The sequence below is a fragment of the Panthera pardus genome, unplaced genomic scaffold (genome assembly GCF_024362965.1).
Source record: "Panthera pardus isolate Hobbes unplaced genomic scaffold, ASM2436296v1 HiC_scaffold_6, whole genome shotgun sequence".
NCBI classification, from domain to species: domain Eukaryota; kingdom Metazoa; phylum Chordata; class Mammalia; order Carnivora; family Felidae; genus Panthera; species Panthera pardus.
This window is the reverse complement of record NW_026526991.1, coordinates 110,439,524-110,466,604: the sequence shown is the minus strand read 5'-3', so window position 1 is coordinate 110,466,604 and position 27,081 is coordinate 110,439,524. Positions and strand designations below refer to the sequence as shown.

At 38.6% G+C, this 27,081-nt stretch overlaps 1 protein-coding gene and 1 non-coding gene across 16 annotated transcripts in view; both read right to left on the bottom strand.

The window, feature by feature from the left end:
• Nucleotides 1–27,081, bottom strand: part of PARD3 (par-3 family cell polarity regulator) — a 663,835-nt gene that overhangs the window by 9,991 nt on the left and 626,763 nt on the right. For all 15 annotated transcript variants that reach the window (XM_019465161.2, XM_019465165.2, XM_053895761.1 and 12 more), the window contains one exon: nt 12,028–12,148. In XM_019465161.2, coding sequence (XP_019320706.1) covers nt 12,028–12,148 — 121 coding nt within the window. The remainder of the gene's footprint in view (nt 1–12,027; nt 12,149–27,081) is intronic.
• Nucleotides 5,952–6,057, bottom strand: LOC128775162 (U6 spliceosomal RNA). Its single transcript, XR_008419811.1, has one exon. It is a non-coding gene; the product is annotated as a U6 spliceosomal RNA (small nuclear RNA).

Sequence of the window (27,081 nt, the reverse complement as noted above, 5' to 3'; positions counted from 1 at the left end):
TTTGTGTGACGCAACATTGTGCAATAGGCATATTCTGAATGAAGAATGCCTCTTAAAAACAAGCTATCGATTTTCTCTGGTAGACACCAATGGCAGACTTTGACTTGATAATAGTTTCCTAAAATAACAGTCTTTGCATTCATTTGGAGAGTTGTAAGGTAGCATGTGGGCTTGTTACTTAAGGAGTGGCTCCTGTGGTTGGCTTTTGTGTGAACAGAAAGAAAGCATCATCTATTGTTCTCTTTCTGCCTGGCCAGCATTATCTTATTTGTGGGTAAGCAATAATAAGGATTATATGGGGCAAAAATTTCAAAGCATATGGGCATAGTCAGTGGGCATATTAAAAATATCCCGATACAAAAATAATGTGTGAAGAGATTAGGCTTTACAATACCCCAGTCTCTACTAGTGGATGTTTATAACCACACTCACTGGAACAAATGTGTGTTCTGAGACCCGCTCCACAACACCGTTCAAATAACACATCAGTGGTGCCTTGAGTGAGGAAAACACTTTGCCGAGTGAGTTCTGCTTATGTAAACAAAGCGTCAACCAATTGTTCATCAACTACATTAAAGAAGACAGACATTTTCTTCCATTACACTTGATGAGGCTGGCCAAAAAGAAAACCAAGCGGCTCTATTGTTCAGGGTGAGGCTTGGGAAGCTTGAGAGAAGCCACTGGACAGAGGGAAAGCAAAGCAAGAAAATACTACACAATTTTCTTTCCACCCTCAAAAAGAACCACGTTTCCCTTTCCTTTTCACTCAGTATAAGCTATATACATGTGTCAAGCAGTCTTGAGAGATCTGGCATTCTGCAGCAGGATTTAGTAACGGGCTTCTTAAGCTCATGCTGTTCTGTGACACACTGCTTGTGGAGATGTGAAAAGAAAATGCAAGGTCTTGTAGACATTTCAGGTGTATTTTTAAGTTGTTTCTCCCAGAGGCCTGAAAATTTGATTCTGACAGAAAAAAAAAAAAGTTGAAAGGCTTTTGTTTCCTCAACTGTGTGTTTTCTGACACTGTGCACCTCAAACCTTATCCATGGCAAGGACCCAGTTGGATCTTGATGAACTCCAATAATAAAATTATCATCACACAGGATCTGAAAACTTAACATGAGTGAATGAGTTTGGTACTGGCAAACTGACATATTTCATACTAGTCTGCCCACTACGATGACTTTTATTCCATTTCTTTTTTCAAAGCATGCAGAAGGGTAGGTTCTTAAGAAGAATTCCCCTTATCTTTAAGATGAAATGTTACTGAGCCACAGATCTCAAGGAAGATTGTATACATGACCAGCCTAGAGCAACACTGACGTAAGTTTATCCTGGCAAGTTTTATACTTGGCCCGAATCAAAAATAACCTGATTCGTGACTTCAATGGTGATCTCATAAAAATGTAAATTGTGGGAGCAGTATTATAATCGACAATCCTGACTTTTAAATACAGTGGTTTCCATCTCTATGGCAGAAATAGAATAATGTGTCTGGAGTCCAAAATAATAAAAATGAAGAAAGGTAATTTGTAACCCCGGGGAGAAGTTCATGTTTTCAAAAAGAACAGCATTAACAGCTACAACCACAAAGTAACATATATACAGGGAAACACACAGGTAAATTATAATTGTAATAATTCTGGAGATCAAGGGGTGCCTGGGTGCCCAGTCAGTTAAGCGTCTGATTTCAGTTCAGGTCATGATCTCACAGTGTGTGAGTTCGAGCCCTGCGTCGGACTCTGTGCTGACAGCCCAGAGCCTGGAGCCTGCTTCAGGTGCTGTGTCTCCCTCTCTCTGTCTCTCCCCCATTTGCATTTTGTCTTTCTCTCTCAAAAATAAATAAACATTAAAAAAATTTTTTAAAATATTAATTCTGGATATCTGCCAGACAATAAGAGCTCTGTTTTAAGAATACAAATCTCAGATGACCTGGCCTTGTTTATGATGAAATTTGTGACAAGCAATGACCTTTTAAGTAAAAAAATTGCCAAGGTTGGCAGGGCCATAATAATGTAGAGGTAGTAAATAGAAATAAATACATGGTTATCTGTTACACAGTACACTGGAGGACCATGATATGTAAATTTCTTCATGGCTTATGTCTTTTAAAGCCACAAGCGAAAACTATGCATGTTTCTTTTATAAATGAGCTGCAAAGTATTGGTCTCTATCGTGATTATAGAGAGACAGTATTTATACAATACAAAAAATTATGTAAAGTTTGGGAAGGCTACACAATTTGGCTATCACTTATTAGTGTAAAACAAAATATCAAAAATCACTGGTGAAAACATAGTGTTTTCACCAGATTTCATTAACTAAACATTTTTCTCAGTTAAATAAAATCATTCTTATTTTTCCAAAATAAGAATATAAAACAAAACTGTTAAGACTAAAGAAAGAACAAAAATAACTATACAGCATACAAAGTGTCAGTACCATTTAGAGCCAGGAATATTGGAAGACTTTTAGAGCTTAATCTATGAGTGCATGTGTCATTTATGAAATAAAATTCATTACTCTTTTATTAGCATTTATAGAAAATAATTTTTAAATACTCTAATTTTTCTTCACATAGTGTGTAAGCATATGCGTGTGTGTACCTGTATATCTTCACATATACGCACATATATGTACTATTCTTACAAATGATACTTTTGAGTGAGTTTTCTATTCAAAATGAATAAAATGTTCAAATTTTCACCTGTGTTCAAGGGCACATATGGAAAACAAAAATAAGATACAAGTTCAACTGCTTCAGAGGAAAAGTGATGATAAAGATGATGATGGTGACAATAACTAAAAGGACACACATCCACCTGAGATTTGGAATTTCTATGTTGGCAATTCAAACTTGCTGTAACCCTAATATAAATTCCACATTCTGATAAAATGGTAATTTAAAGATTTGGTAGAGGGTAGGAAGACTTTTATGCCATTGAATCATGTAAAAAGCATAAACTGTTCACTCTGTTTAGAAGTGGCAACTGCTGGGGCGCCTGGGTGGCTCAGTCACTTCAGCGTCCGACTCTTGGTTTTGGCTCAGGTCATGATCTCACAGTTCACGGATAGAGCCCCGATCTGGGCTCTACGCTAACAGCATGGAGCCTGCTTGGGATTCTCTCTCTCCCTCTCTCAAAATAAATAAATAAACTTGAAAAAAAAAAAAAAGTGGCAACCACTAAGCTTGGTAATTATTCTGTATAGTAGATTCATTTACAACTTTTAATCAAAACAAAATTAACTTTTGTTTATACATCCTGCCTTCACAGCCTTCCACCTCTATCCCATCACACAAGATACTGTTACAACTATTGATCGAACTCTTGTGGGTTCTGAATGTTGAAAAGCCTAATTGCTGCTAATGATGTGAGTAATGCTTGAAAAATCTGCAGAGCAAACCAGTTTCCCTCATAAAATTTTCATAAATACATGTTCGTTTTTTACACACCGTTTGTCTTTCTCTCGTCTTTGCCAACCAGTGTTTGGATCTACTTTTCCCCCTCCTTAAACAGCAGGTTACTGAAAATTGCAGCTCTAAAAATAAGCCAGCCTTCTAGTGTCCCATGCTTATGATGACCAAAGGCAACTTCATTGATTTCTACTACCTGAGGTCTCTGCCGGTAGCACGGCCCATGGGTCATGGAGCCTTCAGCTGGGAGATGGGTCATTGGAGCTAGAAGAAAGGGGTCTACTTTGCAGCAGCACAGAGGCTTTTGCCATGAGTAAAGGGTCCCTGTTTGCTTGCAGGAATGGCTTTCTCCAGGTTGATTTCCAAGGGAGGTGATTTCCACCCAGTTCACCCAGTTTGAACTGCAAAGCTATCAACCGAGAAGGCATTTTTTGAGTAAAGGCATGGAGCCCCACTATAAGGAAATTACAGGAGATATCCTTGAAGTCTTAGGAGAGATAAAAACAAAAGGATAAGCATCATTTTCTCAAACTTCCCAGGTACAGGGAAGGCAATCCAGGGGTTCAGGGTGGCTGTGTACTACAGACTGGCTCTCTAATTAAAGCAGACAAAACCTTAAAAAAGGGAAGAGGAGCCATTAAAAGTCCCAGACAGAAAAATGGAAAAAAGGACAGACCTTTTTTGTTGTTGTTGTTTAAAGACAGACAGCTGGGAAGAAAGCTTGGGGGAGAAGAGGGTATTCACATCGCAGAGGATCAATTTTCCATCTGAAGGACTAAACTACTTTGAGTCACTACCAACCCGGGATGGAAAGGATTTAGCAATATAGCTATTAAAGGCTCCATTATCCCATCTATCAACCGCCTCAGCCAGCAAGTCTCCTTGTGGGCAACACTCAGGTATCTGCAAAGTTTTAACAGCATACTGTACTTATGTCTGCAGCGTGCAATTTAATTCTTTTAAAAGCAACACTAAGTTCTGTCCATATCTGAGCTCTGTGATAATAACCCTAACCTCAGCTATTGTTCCATTATCTTAAGAAAGATTTAAAGCAACTTGCTGCTTTATTTATGCTGCACCTGGCATTACATGGTGAAGAAGTTGCTTTTTCTCCCCTCCTCCTCCTCCTCCTCCTCCTGCTCCTCCTCTTCCTCCTTCTCCTCCTCCTCCTCCTCCTTGTCGTCGTCGTCCTCCTCCTCCTCTTCTTAACCAGCTTGGGAGAGAATGCACTTCAGTTATGGAGCTAAGGGAATTTCCTGGGCCTCTGCTCATCTAAAGACCCTTTGTGCCACAAATCAGCTCCCTCAGGCCCAAACATTATTTTGAACAAAAGCCCAGGAACAGGTGCATTCCACACTGCTAGGGTTTAGGGAGAACATTTTGAAAATGGATGAACTGAAAAGGGCTACTTGGATGAATTTTCTGCAGCATCCCTCTCTGTATGTAAAGTAATTGGCTCGGATCTTCTATATGATACATCTGGTCGCACTTTGTGTGTGGCATTTCCAACAAGCATGACAATTTCAACTAATATGGACTAAGAGGGACACACAGCTTGAAGACAAATATCTGGTTCCTTACAACTAAAATGATTGCAAACCATTCCAATGGGTGAGATCATAGTCTCATCCTTTCCAAAGAGACTGACCTTTTAAGGTCAGAATACACACAGAAAAAGAAAAAGAAAAAAAAAAACTAAGATACTCAAAGCTCATTTTGTAAAACAGATAATAAAAACCATAGACTCAGCTACATTTTGAGGCTCTTATTGAGGCAGACAAAACCCTATTAAGGCAACAAGGAGAATTGGTATGAAAATTAATACACTAAGTAGAATTATAGTCACTTCAAGCTCATTTATATGATCAGTAGAATGGAGAAAAAACAGCAAGATCCCAATTGTTTGAAAATTAAAAAAAAAAAAAGAAGAAGAAAGAAAAAGAAAAGGCCAACTTCTGACCCACAATTTAGGAAATTATTCCATTCCTAAAGTAATCAGCCTGTCATCCAAATAATTCCCTGCTCACTCATTACAGGAAATGATAATACAAGCCAAGTGCTCAGTCTAAAGTTGCTATGGCATTTTGATACACAACAATTTGGCCTATGACCTTTTGTAGGTGAGTTTCTGGATGTATATGATTTTCTCAAACATTTTTCCTAACATGATTGTTCATATTAAGTTGCTGGCATGGGAATGTATGCCAACATATTCACCACCCCCATTAGGAAAAAAAAAATCATATAAGGGGACCAAAATGGATATCAAATCATTTCTACATCTCCCAATGAACAATATCTACAGGTAAGAAGTAGGAAATGCTCATTTAGTCTCAAACTTGGACATTTCACATGTAGATACAATGTCACCAGCCAGAAAAAAATCCCATCAATCTTAGTTCCCAAATATATGTTTCTCTCTTTCTCAAAGTTATGTATTGAAAATATATTACAAATTTAACAAGGTGTTCTTTCCTTTCCTTTCCTTTCCTTTCCTTTCCTTTCCTTTCCTTTCCTTTCCTTTCCTTTTCTTTCTCTCTATATGGAATGCTTCATGAATTTACATGCATCCTTGTGCAGGAGCCATGTTACTCTTCTTTGTATCCCTCCAATTTTAGGATATGTGCTCCCAAAGCAAGCACTGAGGTCTTCTTTCAGGCCTTTCCTAACCACCCACACTTTATTTGGGCATGGTTCCTCTGTGTTTAATACTCCATACATACCTGTATCATAAACTGTACAAAATATTCTTCTCTGTTGTATCAGCTCGACTGTAGGGCTCTAAGGATATTCTTTCTTCCCCATCTTTGTTCTCTAGCACCAGACACACTGACTGAACATAGTAAGCACCCAATACATCTGATCAATTAAATAACTAATTAAACAGCAATGCTGCAAATATGCTGGTTTGAAATCCACATTCCCAGGCAAAGTCAGGTGGCATTCCACTGCTCCTCATGGTATGGTATGGAGATTGATAAAACCCCTGCAGGGCCTTGTAGGCTAGAACTCTGTGTTTGAGAACCATTTTCATATATACTTGCTTTTCTCCTTCTGGTAGCCACTTATACTCTTTCCTCTTTTCAGCCTTTCTGTGCAAAAATACATTGCTAGGGATGTTTACCACACATCAAAAAAGAATCCTGCTTCAAGTCAATCAACATGATATATCATATCAATAAGAAAAAGGATAAAAAACATATGATCATTTCAATAGATACAGAAAAAGCATCTGATGAAGTACAACACCCATTCATGATAAAAAACCCTCAACAAAGTAGGTTTAGAGGGAACATACCCTAATATAATAAAGACATTCTATGAACAACCCACAGCAAACATCATATTCAATGGGGGAAAACTGACATCTTTTCCCCTAAGGTCAGGAACAAGAAAAGGATGGCCATTTTTATTCAGCATAGTACTGGAAGTCCTAGCTACAACAATCAGACAACAAAAAGAAATAAAAGCATCCCAGTTGGTAAGTTAGAAATACAACTTTCACTACTTTCAGATGACATGATACTATGTATGGAAAACCCAAGATTCTCTCCCTCTGTCCCTCCCTACTCACGCTCTCACGCACACTCTCTCTTTCTCTCTCTCAAGAAAAAAAAAAAAAAGAAAGAAAGAAAAAGAAAAAAAGAGAAGAAAAAAGAAAATCCAATAGACCCTTCCCAAAAGCTATGAGAACTGATAAATGAATTCAGTAAAGTCACAGTATACAAAATCAATGTATAGAAATATGCTGCATTTCTAAACACTAATAATGAAGTCACAGAAAGAGAAATTAAGAATACAATCCCATTTGCAATTGCACCAAAAACAATACCTAGGAATAAACTTAATTAACCAAACAGGTAAAAGACCCGTACTCCAAAACTATAAAACATTGATAAAAGAAATGGACAATAATACAAAGAAATGGAAAGACATTCCATGCTCATGGACTGGAAGAACAAGTATTGTTAAAATGTCCATACTACCCAAAGCAATCTACACATTTAATGCAAACCCTGTCAAAATACCAATAACATTTTTCATAGAATGAGAACAAATAATCCTTAAATTTGTATGGAACCACAAAAGATCCTAAATGGTCAAAACAAGCTTGAAAAAGAAAAGTACAACTGGAGGTATTACAGTTCCAGACATCAACTTATATTATAAAACTGTAGTAATCAAAACAGTATGGTATTGGCACAAAAATAAACACATAGAAATGTAACAGAATAGAAAACCTGGATGTAAATCCACAATTATGTGATCAATTAATCTTCAATGAAGCAGTAAAGAATATCCAGTGGGGAAAAAGACAGTCTCTTCAACAAATGGTGTTGGGTAAACTGGACAGCAACATGCAAAAGAATGAAACTGGACCATTTTCTTTCACCAAACACAAAAATAAACTCAAAAGGGATTAAAGACCTAAATGTGAAAACTGAAACCATAAAAATCGTAGAAGAGAGCTCAAGCAGTAATTTCTCTGATATTGGTCATAGCAACATTTTTCTAGATATGTGTCCTGAGGCTAGGGAAATAAAAGCAAAAATAAACTACTGGAACTATAAAAACTATTTTATCAAAATAAAAAGTTTCTGCACAGCAAAGGAATCAACAAAACTAAAAGGCAATCTACAGAATGGGAGAAGATATTTGCAATGACATATCTGATAAAGGGTTAGAATCTAAAATATAAAAAGAACTGATGCAATTCAACATCCCAAAACCAAATAATCCATTTAAAAAATGGGCAGAAGACATGAACATTTGGCCAAAGAAGACATCCAGATGGCCAACAGACACATGAAAAGATGCTCAACATCACTTATCATCAGGAAAATTGAAATCAAAACTCAGACCTGTCAGAATGGCTAAAATCAACAACACAAGAAACAAGTGTTGGCAAGGATGTGGAGAGAAAGGAACACTTGTTACTGTCGGTGGGAATGCAAACTGGTACAGCCACTGTGGAAAATAATATGGAGATTCCTCAAAAAGTTAAAAATAGAACTACCTTATGATCCAGTAATCACATTACTGGGTATTTACCCAAAAAATACAAAAACACTAATTCAAAGGGATACATGCACCCCGATGTATGTATTGCAGCATTATTTACAATAGCCATATAATGGAAGCAGTCTAAGTGTCTATCAACTGATGAATGGATAAAGATGTGGTATATATATAATGGAATATTACTCAGCCATAAAAAGGAATGAAATCTTGCCATGTGCAACAACATGGATAGAGCTAGAGAGTACAATGCTAAGCAAAATAAGTCAGAGAAAGATAAATGCCATATGATTTCATTCCTATGTGGAATTTAAGAAGCATAACAGTTTAAGAAACATAACAAATGAGCAAAGGGGAAAAAAGAGACAAACTAAGAAACAGACTCTTAACTACAGAGAACATCCTGATGGTTACCAGAGAGGAGGTAGGTGAGGAGATGGGTGAAATAGGTGATAGGGATTAGGAGGGCACTTATTGTGATGAGCACTTGGTGTTGTATGAAAGTGTTGAATCTCTGTCTTGTACACCTGAAACTAATATAACACTGTTTGTTAACTATACTGGATTTAAAATAAAAAACCTAATTTAAAAAAAAAAGAATCCTGCTTTAGGAAAGCTGGTAGGAAGAGATTAAGTCAATTATGGCAAACAATATAAGTAGATTAACATAATTCTGTCATGTTGTTACATGGGAATGACTCAATTTACTTGATCATCTAAAAATAAATGTTTTAGGGGCACGTGGGTGGCTCAGTCAGTTGCGTGTCTGACTTCGGCTTAGGTCATGATCTCACGGCTTGTGAGTTCTAGCCTCACGTTTGGCTCTGTGCTGACAGCTCAGAGCCTGGAGCCTCTTCAGATTCTTCGTCTTTTTCTCTCTCTCTCTGCCCCTCCCCTGCTCACACTCTGTCTCTGTCTCTGTCTGTGTCTCTGTCTCTGTCTCTCTCTCTCTCAAAAATAAATAAACATTAAAAAAAATTTTAACTAAATAAAAGTAAAATGTTTTAGAAAAACAATACCTTTAATAGTAATGTTGTTGCAGAAACACAATTAGAGATTTTTTAAGGTATTATATCTGCTGAAGTTCTTATATAACCTCTGAAAGTTAGGCTAGGATCGACTTCATGAGGAGTTTTTACTCTTGGATGGTGGTTTCATATGGCCAATTGGCTGCTCTAGGCTCCTCCTTCCTCACCTGAACAGAGGCAAAGTCCTTCAAACTAGTACTGCTTTTCCCATTTTTCCATCTTCTCCTTTCTCAAAATTATCTCCCACAGACCCCAATTTGGTCACTAAGCCCCTTAATCAAAACGTTTATAGGTTTCTGCCCTTGTATAGAGTATATTGTGGGTGTTGGATTTTAGGAGTAAAAAGGACCTCAGAGATGATTTAACTCTAGATCACTGCTTCTCAAAGTAACATGCTTCAGAATCACCCCTCCAGGGCTTGTTAAAATACAGATTCCTGGGCCTCACCCAGATCCAGGAGGTCTGAAGGGAGCTCCAGGTGATGCTGATGGTGCTGGTCTGTGGACCACACTCGGAGAAGCTCTACTTGTATTGCTTTACCTGACACATTCAGCTTTCTCTTAAATTTTCATTATAACAAAGGGTTTAATAACTGACACTCAACCATCTACTCTAAGTCTCTTGGTTTAACACACAAGAAAACAGTCCTGAAGACCTAGGTTGCCTGGCCAGTGGGCCAGTGTTCTGTCCTCATACCATCTTTCTTCAGCCTTCCAACCTAGCGTTGAAGGTTCTGACTACATTTCTACCTTTATCTCTCCTTCCCTACAATATAACTGACCTCTCAGTTCTGTGGCAGTTGGGTCCATACCCTTTCCAAAATAAATCAGGATCTTTTTTTTTTTTTTTTTTTTTTAACTGTAAGCCTTTTCTAACACTACTCTTCCTTCTAACCCTACCTTCCCATATGCCTAATGTAATTATAATCCCAACATTTTGAACTGAACTCATTAACTCTTTGGACCTTAATCTCTGTTCTCTCAGGAACTCACATGGATGGCATATCTTTGACCTCAAATCATCAGGAACTGTCCCACCTCCAAGATCCAGGACTCCAAAAAATATATTGTTTTGACCACAGCCCCTAGGCTTTCGAACCCCTAGAGTACCGACCCTTCTTGCATCCTCCCAGGCAATTAGGATATACGTCCCTGAGCTGTACTCACCATCCTACCCAGCGTGGGTGGTGCTCCACCTGCCTCTTCCCCAGGCCGCCAGAGTCCCTTCCTTGACTTTCTGCCATGTCTGACTGGTTAATCCCCATTGCAGAAGTAATCAAAAAATTATTTTTCTATTCCCTCTAAGCATTTTTAGCTATGGTCACATTACCATGTTGATCACTAATACTCTCAGCTAGAATGTCCTATCTCAAGTGGCCTGTATGTTCATGTCTAATTGAGTCCCCCTCAAGTTTCCAAAGATATTCTTCAAAATTCCCATCATCGGGGGCACCTGGGTGGCTCAGTCGATTAAGTGTCTGACTTTGGCTCAGGTCCCGATCTTGCAGTTTGTGGGTTTGAGCCCCATGTTGGGCTCTGTGCTGACAGCTCAGAGCCTAGAGATTCTGTGTCTCCCTCTCTCTCTGCTACCTTGCTCATGCTCTGTCTCTCTCTCTCAAAAGTAAATAAACAATATTTTTTTTTAAATTCCCATCATCTCTACCACCCCCAAACCTACCCGAATGCCTCTCATTCTCAGCAGTGCCATCATCTCCAAGACAAAACACAAGAACAGAGAGAGCACAAGTCTGGGGCTGGACTGGGGAGGATTAGCAAGCCACACTGTGGAATTTGGACTCTCTCTCTTGGGCATTGAGAAGCCATTCAGAGTTCTGTTTTAGAAAAATCACTCTGGGGAGCCTGGGTGGCTCAGTCGGTTAAGCATCCGACTTTGGCTCAGGTCACAATCTTACATATTGTGAATTCAAGTCCCACGTCAGGCTCTGTGCTGACAGCTGAGAGCCTGGAGCCTGCTTTGGATTCTGTGTCTCCCTCTGTCTGCCCTTCCCCTGATCTCTCTCTCTCTCTTAAAAATGAATAAACTCCAAAAAAAAAAAAAAAAAATCACTCTGATGGCTGTGAGGAGGATAAACTAGAACAGGGATATGGGCAGATAAATAAGAGGGATTCAACAAATACACAAAGGGGATAAGGGAGAATAAAGAATCAAGAATTGCTTAATACTGTACTTTGTGTATAGTAGATACACAATAGACATGTGTTGAACTAATTTATTCTGGCTCCAATTCTGAGGAAAATGTATATAGAAAGTATTTACTAAACTTTAAAAAAAAGTGCATAGCTGAGAGCAAGAATCCTTTTGCTATGTCTTGTCATAAGGCGAATAAAACTGATTATGCAATGGACAGATGGTGCAACAAGATATAAAATGAAATTAGCAACGATGCAACCCAGATGGAAATGAGGGAAAGGTCAATATGTTAAAGGTCAAAGGAATTTGGCTCCATCTTGTCTTGTTTCATAAAGGGCTAAGGTCACAGCTTGGGGGCTCTCACTGCAGGGAAGTTGTCAGACTATTCGCTGTGCTGAAGAACCAAATACTCACCCAGGGTTGTTCAAAGCTATAGGTACGTCGCCGATCTTCTACATCTTCATCCTGCTTTGCTTGCTGAAATTCTTGCCGTAGCCGCTGTATCCGATCATGGTTGCTAGGAGTTGATCTGTTGCTAAAAGAGAGAAGGGGCAAGAATGAACACCCTTCAGAGATACAATCTGTGAATGGCAGTTGCTAGGGAAAAAAAAATGGCAGCTTGCTGTGAGAGGACACTGTTTAAGAGGAAGTGAATTTATAAAACAATATTTGGGCATTTAAAAGAAGTTTTCATTTTGTTCTTATGATTAAGACTTACTGAAGTTATTTCAGGCAGATATTCAAGGGGGCAAGCAGTATTTTTAGACATTCCTTTTTTATGCGGTATTTTAAAAGCTTCATTTCCTTTCTGTAATCTGACAAGGTGTTGGCAGCCAAATTTTTTTGGAAAGGACATTGCATTACAAATCAGAAATACCAGGGTCCTGTCCTAGCTTCCTCCACCTTCTTAGATGAAGGCACTTAATTTGAATTGTGGGATTTTTTCATACATATGAAGTGGACATAATAATCAGTTTTTCTCTGAATATCATACTTGCAACAATCAAGTAAGGTGACAGCATACACTGTAGCCTTACAAATGTGCAGTATTGTTTTCATAATGCCATGATACAAAGTTCCTATTTAGGAGTTATCAAAGGTCTATACACAAAATGCAGTTTCTTACAGCATAAATGAAAAGCATTTTAAAAATAACTTTGGATGGTAGTTGGATTTCATCAGTTATTTAATAGTAATGTTGCCTTTTTTTTTTTTTTTTTTTTTTAAAGTAGGCTCTGCCCCCAGCATGGAGCCCAATGCCAGGCTTGAACTCATGACCCTGAGACCAAGAACTGAGCTGATATCAAGAGTCAGATGCTTAACCGACTGAGCCACCCAGGTGCCCCTGCCTTCTTCTTCTTTTTTTTTTTATAGTGTTAATTTGTTTTATCCTCACCAAAAGCTTGTAAGATAGGTACAGATGGTAGTATTTCTCTCTCTTCCACACACACGTGCGCGCACATACACATGTAGAAACTGACATCCAAAGAAAATAAGTGACTTGTTTGAAGTCTCTCAGCTGACCAATGGGGAGGCGAGGCTGGAATCCAGATTATTCTGGTGTCCAGTCCAGCCCTCATTTCACTATGCCATGTTGTATCACTTAGCAAAACATATATCAGACTCCAAAGCCCCTGCTTTATAAAATCATACAGATTTTAAACACAGTATTTTGCAAGAGTTGTAGAGATGGCCAGAATCAATCTTAAATCTCATAGCACTTTTGGTCTATGTTACTCCCTGAGGACTAAGGCGCATCTTACCAGGGGATTTATTCAAGCGTATTAGGCACATGCTGTCTCCCCAAGAAAACATCAGACTCCTTGAGGACAAGAATCAAGCCTTAGATTTATCATATATACCCTCCAAACTGCTAGCAGAATGGGGAGCTGTAAACTATTAGAAGACCAAGTCTCTTCATTGAAAACATGTTGCCCTGGTTATTTGGTGTGAGTCTGAATTTTTCTGGCTGCCCACTCTCCTGGGTAATGTAATTTGAGAGGTGTAGCTTGTAAAGAGAAAGTCTGTCATAGTAGAGTATATAAAAGTCTCAAATTCAGGGGCGCCTGGGTGGCTCTGTCGGTTAAGCGGCCGACTTCAGCTCAGGTCACGATCTCGCGGTCCGTGAGTTCGAGCCCCGCGTCGGGCTCTGTGCTGACAGCTCAGAGCCTGGAGCCTGTTTCAGATTCTGTGTCTCCCTCTCTCTCTGCCCCTCCCCTGTTCATGCTCTGTCTCTCTCTGTCTCAAAAATAAATAAACGTTAAAAAAAAATCTCAAATTCATATATGTCTTGACATAATTCTATGCCTTTTGAAGAATTCCAAAGACTTAAAAATCGCAAATTGAAAATATTTGCATATAGAACCACAATATTAATGTCTTCCAAGAATATGGGATAATCATTTAAACCAGGGGGTAGATCCCTATCACCTTTATGTTTCTATTAATTTCATTAGAGCTTCTGGAACATCCTGTCAATACTTTCAATTTGATTATTTTCCCAGTCAATAAAAGCTTGCCTTCCCTTTGTTCTTCCGACAAATATTTTGAACTGATTGCCCTAAGAACATTAAAGGTTAATGGGCCTATAAAATGTGCTACTTGGCATGATGCTTCAGTCTACATTTGTATACAGCTTAAAAGTGCCCCTCCATACTCTTAAGCAGGTTGTTACTGGCTTTTACTTTTTAAAATTTTTTGTTTATTTATTTTTGAGACAGAGAGAAACAGAGCATGAGTGGGGAGGAACAGAGAGAGAGGGAGACACAGAATCTGAAGCAGGCTTCAGGCTTTGAGCTGTCAGCACAGATCCCGATGCAGGGCTTGAACCCACAAACCATGAGATCATGACCTGAGCCGAAGTTGGACGCTTAACCAACTGAGCCACTCAGGCGCCCCAAGGTTGTTAATTGGCTTTTAAAAAACATATATGGCAGCTTATAGTTTTGAACACAATGATTTTCAATAAAGGCTTCTCAATGTTAACACCCAATCTCTGGAACTCCTTGCTCTCCATGTGAAACAGTGGTAGTATAGGCATGAAGACAGTTCATAAGACAGGAAAGTGAGCATTCATTAACCTCATTGTCATTTCTCCAATTGTGCCTTTTTGTTCCTGGAATACTTCTTCATAGCTTCTAATAGAAGGATTATAGGAGGCTTGACTGAAGAAGTATTTTATAGGTCTAACCAGAAATATTTCCTATTATTTTCATGTACCATTGCGAATTTTAACCCTATAATTATTAAGTTCATGAAGTCCAAGCCATTGATGAAAATTGATGTCCTACTATTTGTAGTTAATTGAAAGTGCAAATCTCCCAACAAGGGAAGTTGACCCAGTGTCCTTAATTCTAAATTCTGGTGACCTTGATGTTTTTCACAGTATAAGCCAAGTTCTGGAAGTCACTTTTGCCCTTATTTCAAATCTCAGCAGCTGGTGATACACTGCTTCACTCTCTTTTCTTTTGCTTCCTTTCTTCCTCTGCTCTAGAGAATGGCAACCAACTTGCCTAAGACTAGCAAAGCCACTCTAAGGGCTGAAATTGAAAAACAGGCTGCAATGGTTTTCATGATTGATGATGACTTCCAAAGACTGGGAGACCATCAAGCATCCTTGGGGGACACCAGCTGGCAGTCTGAAGGTGAAATCCTGGCTTCAAGAATGAAACCATTGCAACTGCTCACTCTGTTTCTCAGGCCAGTCTACAACAGGCCAATAATTCACATTTGGACTTCTAAAGTTCTTGGTTAGCTCTTCTGCCAAGACAGCCAAAGGAAATTTTAAATATTCATTAGCATTAGTGGCTAATCCCTACACATCCCAATCAACTTATATTTAGGTTCATTGCCAACTTCCAGTTGCTCATTATTTTTGTGTGTGTGATGAATATAATAAAGATACCATGAATCGATCAGATGAGTGAGAGAGACAATTCAACTTAATGACAAGCCACTAAATCATAATTTCTACAGAAAGGAGGGATGAAGAGAGGAATTATAGAGATGCTTTATTTTTTATAAAGAATCCACACAGACAGACATAAGACAATTTAAGTCTAACACTAATTCAGCCTTCCCTTGCACATTGTTTTTTTAGTTTTAGTCCAGCTGGAATTTTCTTTTATACTTTTATGTGTGTGTGTGTGTGTGTGTTTATATATAAATTTTACACTAAGTGCAGAGGGTTTGTTTTGGTTCAGTGATATCTGGGAGTCTTTCTGACAGCACTGGCTCACACACTACAGAGATTCCTAATCCGGCATGCACAGTGCAGCCCTGAATGATATGGAACTCAAATCTTTCTCATCCATAATTACCATGGTGATTGTACCCTCTCCTGGTAGAGGTAGATCACACAGAGGACTAGGCTCTGCAGCCTTCAGAATGGACCACTGCAATGTGCTTTGCAAAAGTAGCTGAGCATACCAATTCATGCTAACTGCAGCAAGGATCCTATTTGCAGGTAAGGGCCAAATCCTGTCCTGCACCTGTGCTCCACAGGCCATGCTATCCAACCATCTCCTTAGGTACAGTGAATGAGAAGAGAAACATCAACAGTCGTGCTCGTGTATACATAGTATGTGTATGAGACTCATCCAGAGTGCTTGTTTAAACCTGCTGATCGACTGAGACTCACCTAGAGAGATTCTGATTCAGGCAGTCTTGTGCAGGTCCTGGGCATCAGTATATTTTTAAAAGCACTGCAGGTGGTATATGGACAGTACTTTGAAAACAATTCAGCCTGCAAACTTCATGGCTGGGACAAATTCCAATGCCTATGGGGCAGTTAACTAAAGAGTGAACGAAACTTGATGGCTGTGGCAGTACCCATGTACATTCTATAACAAATGGGAGTAATATGCTAGGTCTAGAAAGGGAGACCCTTACTCGGTCCCAGTAGATTGCTGTCCTGAAGGGATGTGAGCCTGGTGTTGCCTTCTAATTTTTTTTTTTAAAGAAAAGTCAGAACTATAGTTTTCTCCCCTGCTGCCCAAATTTTTAATGTTAGCTTACTTTATTTTTTTGGTCCTATGCGAGACAAAACAAAAACCAAATACCAAACAGGTCTGTGGCCAGCTAACTTGCAACCTCTATTTTGTATTCTGTAGATGTTGCCTGTTTTATATGTTGCTTTTCTAGGCTATTTACTTCCACTGCACCAAGATAAGGCCAGTGATCCCCTAGTAACAGGCCCAAGAAACAACTATTTTTTAAAAAAGACAACTCAGCATTGTGCATATAGTCCTGCCTCTCCTAAATTGTTTGCTCCTTCTGATCTAAGCCTGGGTATATTGCCCTACAGGCTTGAATTCTGACCTATCTTTCCAGATGAGCATATGCTGAGAGAGAGGAGTTTGTGATGTGACTGATTAATTCTTTATGGACTAAAAATACCTTAACATTTGCATTTTTAATTATGCAAAAGGAATCTGGAAAACTGGAACAGGGGCCATAGCTTGAAGAGCCAGAATTCAATAGTAGGGATAACCAGAAGGTACCATCTTGGTACACACTATCTTTTCTGCGCAAAGAAGAAAAACATGAAAGGGAAGGGAGAAGGTAGACAGAAGGGAGAGAACGAACTGAGCCAGGCTTTCCATGGTGCCCAGAAGGGAGAAATGATTAAGATCTCTAGTATAAGAAAAGAGAGGAGGGTAATTTTACTCATATCTTTCTTCCTGTAATATCCTCTCGTTTCCTTTCCATCTTCTGATTCTTCCAGCAAACACTGTTTCAGAGTGTTTATAACTTACCTCCACATGTGTTTCTCTTTCTTAAGCTCATGCCTTCATCACAATCATTTAACACATATATATTCTGTATGTCACGTCCCTGCGGCAGGGTAAACGGATCTGCAAATATTTGTAATGGACAGACTTCAAAGTGGCCCCATGATCTCCCCCTCCAGGTATTTGCATCTTTGTCCAATGCCCTCCCCGCCCCATACCTGGCCCCCACCACTGAGTGTGGGCAGGGCCTGTGACTTGCTTCTATCCAGTGAACTGTGGCAAAGGTCAAGGAATGGATATGATTACATTTGTGTGATTATATAAGAATGCAGTGTCCATCTTGCAAGTCCTTATCTCTCTTTTCTGGCTTTGAAGAAGAGAGCCGCCCTGAATCCTACAGCTGTAAAGAACAGAATACTGTCAACAACTCCAGGAGCAGGGAAGCAAATGCTTCCCTAGTGGAACCCTCCAGTGAGAACCCAGCCTGGCTCACCTTTTGATTGCACCTGGATGAGACCCTGAGCACAGGATTCAGCTGAGCCATTGCTGGATCATAGAAACTGATCCATAGGATCTGATATAATAAGCTGTTAAGCCTGTGTTAACTTGTTATGCATCAATTGAACTAATACCCATTGATGTTGGCCTTGGCCATGTGTCTTGATTTGGCCCACAGGATGTTAGCGGATGTGATGCAAATGGGGGTTTGAAATGTGATTGCACAGTGGGTCTGGTTTCTTGTGTTCCACTGCAACAAAAGACAACAGAAAGATAACTCTAAACCTCCTTCCCTTAAACACGCACATGCACACACACCACCCCCCCACCACTATCACATCACCTTAGACAATGTTGGGGGAGGGAGGTTGTACATACTTATTAAATGAAATAAAGTAGCCTAGAAGCACAAAGACCTATGCCCTACCCACTGTTGCAAAAACATGTTGGTTAGAAGAGCAGAATATAAGAGAGGAATCATATTTTATGAATGAGTTTTACCACTACCATTTATATGGTTAGTCACTCCAAAGTTCTAGCCTCTGAGAAAAATTGCAGAAAGTAAATACTATTGCAGAAGATGTCCCTGAAAGATGGTTACTGCCAGATCTTAACACATGAAACCAATCAAATGTGCTTTGCACTGAGCACCAGTATATAGCCAAGAATGCTCCAATAGAAATCTACCCAATTGCTTAGAGTGACTCCTTAGGTCAATCTCCCCATCACTTCACTCAAAATGCCCGTTCTGGCTCTGTGATCTCCAAAAATTAGTCCTCATGAAACCCAAAGCAGCAATGTGGGTGTTTTCTTAGGGTCTGGTGAAAATAGACCTGCCAACCAGGTCATTCGGTAAAACTGAACTCAAGGGCTCACTCCTTGTTTCTCTTCCTGGTAGAGATTGGTGACCTGCCAGGATCTGACACGACTTATGAGGAGATATTCCTGGTTCAAAACTGGCTTTACTTAGTCTACCCAGAATTCAGGACTTAGCACATGTCCCTCATATCCCCCATTTACTAAAGAACAGGCACACACAGTAAAGATTTTGTTAACCATATCAGCTTATATCCTCGGCCTTTTCATTTTTGCTATACACCCCTCAGCCATAGCAATTTACTTTTTGGCCTAAGTACAAAATTCTATCCCAAATGCTACTGAATTTCACACCTGCACTTGGCATCCAATTACCAGAAATGCAGAAGGACATTATTCTTTTCCCAATTAAAAAAAATAAAGAGTTAATTTCCAAATTCTGAGATCCTGGATATCATGCAACTCCACACTCAAGCCTTATTCCCGTTGAGGTATTTCCAGCACTCCCTCAGGTGTCACATGCGTACACCAGAGGGGGACCCTAGAGCTTTGCTGCTTAAGGAACTCCCTGCTTAAGGAACTATTTCTTCTCCACCTGCTAGCGCTTCAATGTCCTACCGTCTCCCAGACTCTGGGATTTTGCAATCAAGACGTCTGAAACATCGGTATAGTCTGCATCCCAGCACACTTAGGAAGGAGAAGATAGTAAGTTAAAGCTTCCAGGACACCGCTTATTACAAGTAGAGACCATGTTTTCCTGAACTCTGGCTCTTCTGAGCCTTTGATGATGTCTTTAGATAACTCAACCTTCACAGGATGTCCCTATGTTTTGGTCCACTTATTTCAGGGAAATGTATCTCTTTTTTGATTTCCTTGGTAGGTCCACAAACAAAAAGACTAAAGATCTACTACATTGTATAAACAACCCTTCAAGTTTAGCATTACTTTCCAAAATATTTTCACTAGAGAAAAATTAAAGCACTTTCCCTTCTTTGTCCAATTCCTTATTCTCCTTGCATCCCTAGAAAAGGGCAGACTTTTCATCCCTTTATTCATATCAACAGCAAGTCTACAATTCAGCTATTTCATGGATGTCACTTGAAACAGACACCAGGGCTGGAGAAGGCAAAAAGTGACACTGGAGAAAACATATGTAGGGCAGAACTGTCACATAGTTTTAGAAACAGGCAGCCAGCAATGACCACAAGCGTCTCAGATCATTAAGCAATGTCTTACTGTGATGTCATGCACGGATGTACAGAGTTGTAATCCTTTCAAAACAGACAGATTGTCAGCATGATAAAGTGGATACAAACAAGTTCCTGAACAGTGTTGGGGGGAGAAATGTCACTGAACGAGAAAGGGATGGTAGCACGACTACTAGGGGCTGGTGTCATTTAGAGACTACAGGTACACCACATTCTTCTCCCTTAGTGATTTCTCTCTACTGATTAGCAATTCCATAAACTATTCCTGATCTTGTAATCGCCAGACAAATAGTTATAATCTACAGATGTCAGAACTGAGTTCTTAATTGCTGTAAATTAGTGAGCAAACACAGGTTTCTCATTAAACCCATTACACCCCGTATGTTAAAATGGAAAACTTGTCATGTGTTTTCTTTCTTGGCACTCAAATCAGGAGCATTCTTCGTAAAACCCTAGGTGCAGAGAAGCAGAGTGATATTGCCAGGGAGTGTGTGGCTGGATCCTGTTCCTGAAGGTGTATTTATTCCTGGGGTAAAAACCTTCCAATGGCAATGGCTTTGTTGACTGAGTTTTAATGATGAGCTACATTGCACCTCCATCTTTGTTTTCTTAAGATGGAGTAAAGTGGTGTCACCCCTCCGTGAAGGCTTTTGCTTTTCTAGGAGGAACCTAGAGTGCTTCCTCCCACAGCACTTGGGTTTGCCTCCTGTTACTTGTGCAGGTGAAAAAGCACAAACTGATAGATTAAAAGGGATGGGAGGAAGGAGCAGACCGAAATACTGTGAAAAAGCATAGCTGAATTTTCATATTAGGTAAGCATTAGTCTTCTGGCTAAGGAGACTAGGGCTTTCTACTCTGGCTCTCTCTCTCAGACTGGAAGATTTATGAGAAATGGGGGAAAGGCTGGGAGGGTTAAACCAAGAAATGTATCAATTACTAAACTACAAATAAAAATAGCTCCTCTGCACAAGCTTCATTAAGTTTTATCAGCAAGTATCTTGGGGTTTTACACTCAAACCACAGGTCATAAATTCACAGTAAATCCCCCATATGTTCACCAAACACCTGAATTCAATTTCTCTTCTGGTTGTGAAGCAGGAATATGGTGCCCCAATTAATTATGCATGCAAAGTTAGTTTCTAACAAGGGGAGATTTTTTTTTTTTCAATGCTGATGGGTATTTATAACATCTGAAATTTTGGGATAGAGGTTTCTTCAATCTTAGCAATTTTATACTGGCACATAGGTATAAATTCTCTTCTGGGTTTGAAAAGTGAAGAAATAAAGTTGGTAAACACTTTGTTATAATGTTTGCAGTTTTCTATAGATAATCTCAGACATTTGTGAGATGTGACGATGATCTTAATATTTACTTTAAGGTTTTTAGATAAATGTCGCTGCGGGTATGTACAAATCACTATGAATTATAGAGAAAGTCTAAAGTGAGGCTAACTGGCTATATTTATATGTGTCTATACGTACATGTGAAATTAGCTACTTAGGAAATATCATGTCATTTTCAGTTTATTTTCACAGTTTTGCTCATCATCTGTAATATGGAAAGAATTATGAGAAACTTATGCAAATCCCAAAGGCACTCACTTTCCTCAGCTGATAAAATTCATTTTCAGATTTTGACACCCATGATTTGTTGTCCATTTCACACCAATTTCAGTATAATAAATCATAACAAATTAAAAACATACAGCTATGTTCTCTGGGTTAAAAAGGTAGTCACCAAAGCTGTTAAGACAGCATTTGCTTCTGATGTGATGAGTCACACAGAGGGTCACCTCTCTGCATCAGAAAGACTCAAGCCTGGATCTCACCCTGGGTCCCAGTGTGGTCATTTGGTAACAGGGCTATCATTTTATAAGCAGCAAAATCTCAGGAATGTACCCCTCGCCCCATTTTATTACTATCATCACTCTTCCTTATTAGCCTGTCACTGGTCTCAGGCAGGAGTGAGAAAAATTTAGCTTTACTCTTTCGAGGGGAGTTCCTCCAGCTACAAAGAACACACACGTGCACAGACATACATAATTTCAGGACCCAACAATAAATACACAGAAAAAGACATTCTATTGTGAGCCTGAGGTCATGTTTCCTGACTAGTAAATTTCACAGAAATAATCCAAGCTGTTTTCTACCCCAAAAGATTGCAAAATCTATTGCAGTCACACCTTCAGTGAGGCATTTGCTTAAAACTTGGCACAAAGTAATACTATTTCACAGGCTTTAAAAGACTACCAAAGAAAAACTAATTATCAAAGTTTTTGTTTCAGAAATCACGTTCTCATAAAACTTCCCAACAAATGAACTTTGAATATCATGAGCCCAAATGTTAGAGCCTAATACCCCAGAGATGGTTGGAGAAGCCAGACTAAACCTCCCGAGGCCCCTAGAGGAGAGTGGGCAAGGGCAGTGGAGAGCAGTGAGTCTTCCTCACTCCCTAGTATGCTACTCTACGTGCCTTGAAAGGAATAAATGTTTTCCAGGTAAACTCATGAATTTAAACACATTCTTGAAAATAAAATGTTATTGCCTATAAGAAAACACATATGTCATTTCTCTGCACAATGCAAGACGCTGTTGTAATTTGGGGCTAATGCCCCAAGTGTACTTACTTTTCGTAGATCGTGTGATTTTCAGAAACTGTCTAATAAACGGCAAGGACATATATAAGGTATTCTAATAGGTTAGAGAGTTGAAGGAAGTTTATGGATTATGCTATTCTTTCAATAAAACCACTGGGGATATAAAGGTTAGCCAGTTGTGACCCACAGCTGAAGCCTGTGCTTCTAACGAAAATATACATTTGTGTGTCTGAATAAAGAGCAAAGGAATTCAACATTATAAGTGAAAATTCTGGAGAATGAAAAGAAGAATGAAAATCAGGAGTACATTATGAAAATTTGAAATAAAACAGCAATGGAAATTCAATTACAAAACCTGATGGGTTTTGATGACAAAATAAAACGATTATCATGTTCCTTTTCATATTAGAGAGGTTTTATCATACAAGCATAGAAACTAATTATAGAACCATTATTTTAATTCTTTAATCATGAAATGATTACATAGAATTCAAGGATAACATTCTTTTGGTTTTTGCATTCTCTGTCTTTAATGACAGCATAATTGCAAAATACTATACGAAACTAAGCTATGTTTTTTTTTTTTTAAGATAAAAATTCCAATGCAATACAGTGCTTAATGCTCAAGTCAATTCTAAATTATGGATAAATTCTATATGGCTTTCCTGAAATGATTTAAAATGGAAAATAATGTAATAGGAGATATAGTGCCTGTGATTTTGTGACTGGCTAACTCTGAAAGGTTTTTGAAAACTAGAATAAAAGCAGAAACATACACTTACTGGTTTTCTAAAAAAACAGACATTGAATGTGCCCAAATGAAGAGTTTATACATATCATTGATTTTAAAACATTTTTAAAGATCATTGGAATACTTCTACTGACTGATAGTTTTTTTACATCTATTTATGTTCTTAATTAACATCATAATTAGCTAATAATTTTCTAGGTTTTTATTAAATTCACGATTTGGCCATGTCCCAACTTACAAATAATTTACCTGGATAAAGGAAATAAATGAGATGGAAGCATCAATCATTTTCACTTCCCATTTCATGTTTAGTTAAACTGTTATGAGAAACACAAAAAGTGTGACCATATTGATTTGGAATTATTGACAAATTCCAAAAATTGCTTGCATCATTGTTTTGTAAATTACACTTTTTCAAAGTAAAACTTGCATATACATAGTTGATGTTTTTAAACACTAGAAGTCTTAAAAGATTCTTCTGCTTCCTCACCTCTTGTCCCTCTGTCTACCCAGTCCTAAGATAAACACTTTTAAAGCTTTTCACTGTTTTCTACAATAATCCTTTTTAATTCAACCTGAGATACTCAGCCCAGATCAATCATAATTCCTGGTTTGTGATACAGTTTGCTGATGATTCTTGCATGGATCACTTTCTTCCATACAGTTAGTGATTTTTAATACTGTACGCAATATTATTAAAAGTAAATTACCCAAAAAGTTTTATTACACAAAACAAAAGCTAGGGATTTAACAAACTCTCATATCTAACTAAATACCTCTGGTATTTCACTACATATTTATTTTTTTAAATTATTTTAAATGTTTATTTATTTTGAGAGAGAGAGTGAGAGAGAGAGAGAGAGAGAGAGAGAGGAGGAGTGGGGAAGAGAGAGGGAGAGACAGAGAATCCCAAGCAGGCTCCATGCTGCCAGCACAGAGCCCAATGTGGGGCTTGAACCCACAACCTGTGAGATCAGGACCGGAGCCACAATCAAGAGTCGGACACTTACTCAGCACAACTGAGCCACCCAGGTGTGCTGCTGTTTTTTTTTTTTAATTTAAATTCAAGTGGTTTACCATATATTTAATAATAGTTTCAGGAATAGCATTTAGTGATTCATCACTCACATATAACATCCAGTGTTCATCCCAACAAGTGCCCTCCTTAATGCGCATCACCCATTTAGCCCATCCTCCCACCCAACACCCCTCCAGCACCCTCAGTTTGTTCTCTGTATTTAAGAGTCTCTGATGGTTTGCCTCCCCCCCTCTTTTTTTTAATCTTATTTTTTTCCCATCCCCTATGTTCATCTGTTGTGTTTCTTAAATTTTACATATGAGTGAAATCATATATTTGTCTTTCTCTGGCTGGCTTATTTTGCTTAGCATAATACTCTCTAGTTCCATCCACTTTGTTGCAAATGGCAAGATTTCATTTTTCTTTTTGATCACTGAGCAATATTCCATTGTGTATGTGTGTGTGTGTGTGTGTGTGTGTGTGTGTGTGTGTATTCATTCATCAGTTGATGGATATTCACTACATATTTCTGAACAATTTTAAACATTATCTGTTGACTTCCTATGAAGGTAGAGAAAGCATTTGCTTGCTTGCACACTGCAATTCCAATGTTATCTCCCACATCCTCCTGAGTAATAGCACAGCTTTTATTTATTTTTTTTTTTAATTTTTTTTTCAACGTTTTTTATTTATTTTTGGGACAGAGAGAGACAGAGCATGAATGGGGGAGGGGCAGAGAGAGAGGGACACAGAATCGGAAACAGGCTCCAGGCTCCGAGCCATCAGCCCAGAGCCTGACGCGGGGCTCGAACTCACGGACCGCGAGATCGTGACCTGGCTGAAGTCGGACGCTTAACCGACTGCGCCACCCAGGCGCCCCTAGCACAGCTTTTAAATAAATTTTTTGTATTAACACTATTTATATAAATATTGTTCATTACTAATTCAAATGGAGCACTATGATTATATTTCCTTTCTTCTATGACATTCTTGGTTTTTCTTTTGCTTCATTTTCTTAGAGCCTAATTTTTTCCACCCTTGATAGTCAAGCAGTTTTAAGTTCACAGCAAAATTGAGAGGAAGGTATAGAGATTTCCCATAGACGACCTGCCCCCACATGTGTGTAGCCTCCCCCATGATGAACATCCCCACTAATGTGGTACACTGGTTACAACTCATGAACCTACATTGATACAATATATTTCTCAAAGTCCATAGTTTACATTAGGGTCTGATCTTATTGCTGTGTGTTCTATGGGTTTGGACAAATGTATAATCACATATATTTATCATTATAGTAACATACAGAGTATTTTCTCCATCCTAAAATCCTCTGTGCTTGCCTATTCATCCCTTCCTCTCCCACCTGGCCTGGAAACTACTGATCTTTTTACTGTCTCCATAGTTTTGCCTTTTCTAGAATGTCACATAATAGGAATCACATAGTAGAAACCTTTCCAGGTTGGTTTCTTTCATTTAGTAATATGTATTTAAGTTTCCTCCTGTCTTTTCATGGTTTGACGACTCATTTATTTTTAGCTCTAAATACTATTCCATTGTGTGGATATAACACAGTTTATATCCATTCACCTACTGAAGGACATCTTGATTGCTTCCAAATTTGGGTAGTTATGAATAAAACTGCTATAAGCATTTGTATGCAGGGTTTTGTGCTGACATAAATTTTTAGCTCTTTGGGGTAAATACAAAGGAGCACAAGCGCTAGATTTGTAAGTTGTGTTTAGTTTTGTAAGAAATTTACAAACTTCTGTCTTCATTTTTGCATTCCCACCAGCAATGATTGAGTTCCTGTTGCTGCACATCCTCACCAGCATTTGATGTTGTCAGATTTTGGTCATCCTCCTAGGTACGTAGTAGTATCACACGGGTGTTTTAGTTTGCGTTTCCCTGATGACACGTGATGTGAAGCATCTTTTCACACGCTTACCTGCCATCTGTGTACCTTTTCTGGTGAGGTAACTCTTAAAGGCTTTGGTCCATTTGTAAAATTGGGTTGTTGGTTTTCTTATTGTTGAGTTTTAAGAGCTCTTCGTATATTTGGGATGAAAGTCTTTTATTAGATATGTCGTTTGCTAATATCCTCTCCCTCTTTATAGCCTCTTAATACAAATTTCCACATAATCAAACCTGTCATAGTTTATCCATTCCAATTTTTTTCCTGGAGCCCTTCAACTCAAGTGTTCCTTCCATGCTCCAATCTGCACTGGCTCTCTAGTTTTCTACACAGTGGAAGTTCTGGCACCTCCCTTCATTATCATCCTGGGATTTGTTAGAGGATACATTCTGTAGCTCTCTAAAAGAAGATGTATTGGAAGCAAAAAACAAAACAAACAAACAAAAACCAAAAACATGTATTTTTACATGCTTAAACTATCACCACTTATTGACAGTTTGGTTAGATATAGAATTGCAGTTTGGAAACATTACCCTTCAATGTTTGAAGGTGTGGCTTGATGGTCCTTCTGGGTTCCAACGTTGCTGTTGAGAAATCTAACATTCTGATTCCCAACTCTTCATTGCATATGTGTTAAAAGGATCATCTCTTTATTTCTGTTATTCTGAAACTTCACAATGCTGCTTCCTTTTAAAATGGATTTTTCAGGGCACTAGTTAATTCTTCAACTTAGAATCTTAAGTTCTCCAGTTCTGGAAAACTTTCTTCTGTTATTTTTCTAATAATATCTCCATCATTATACCTCTTTTCTCTTTCTAGAAAACATATTAGTTATATGCTGGACCTCCCAGAATGAAATTTTGATTTTTTTCTCTCTTTCCCACTATAGTAGTTTTTTCTTATGTCTCCTGTTCCCCAATAAACCTTAGAATT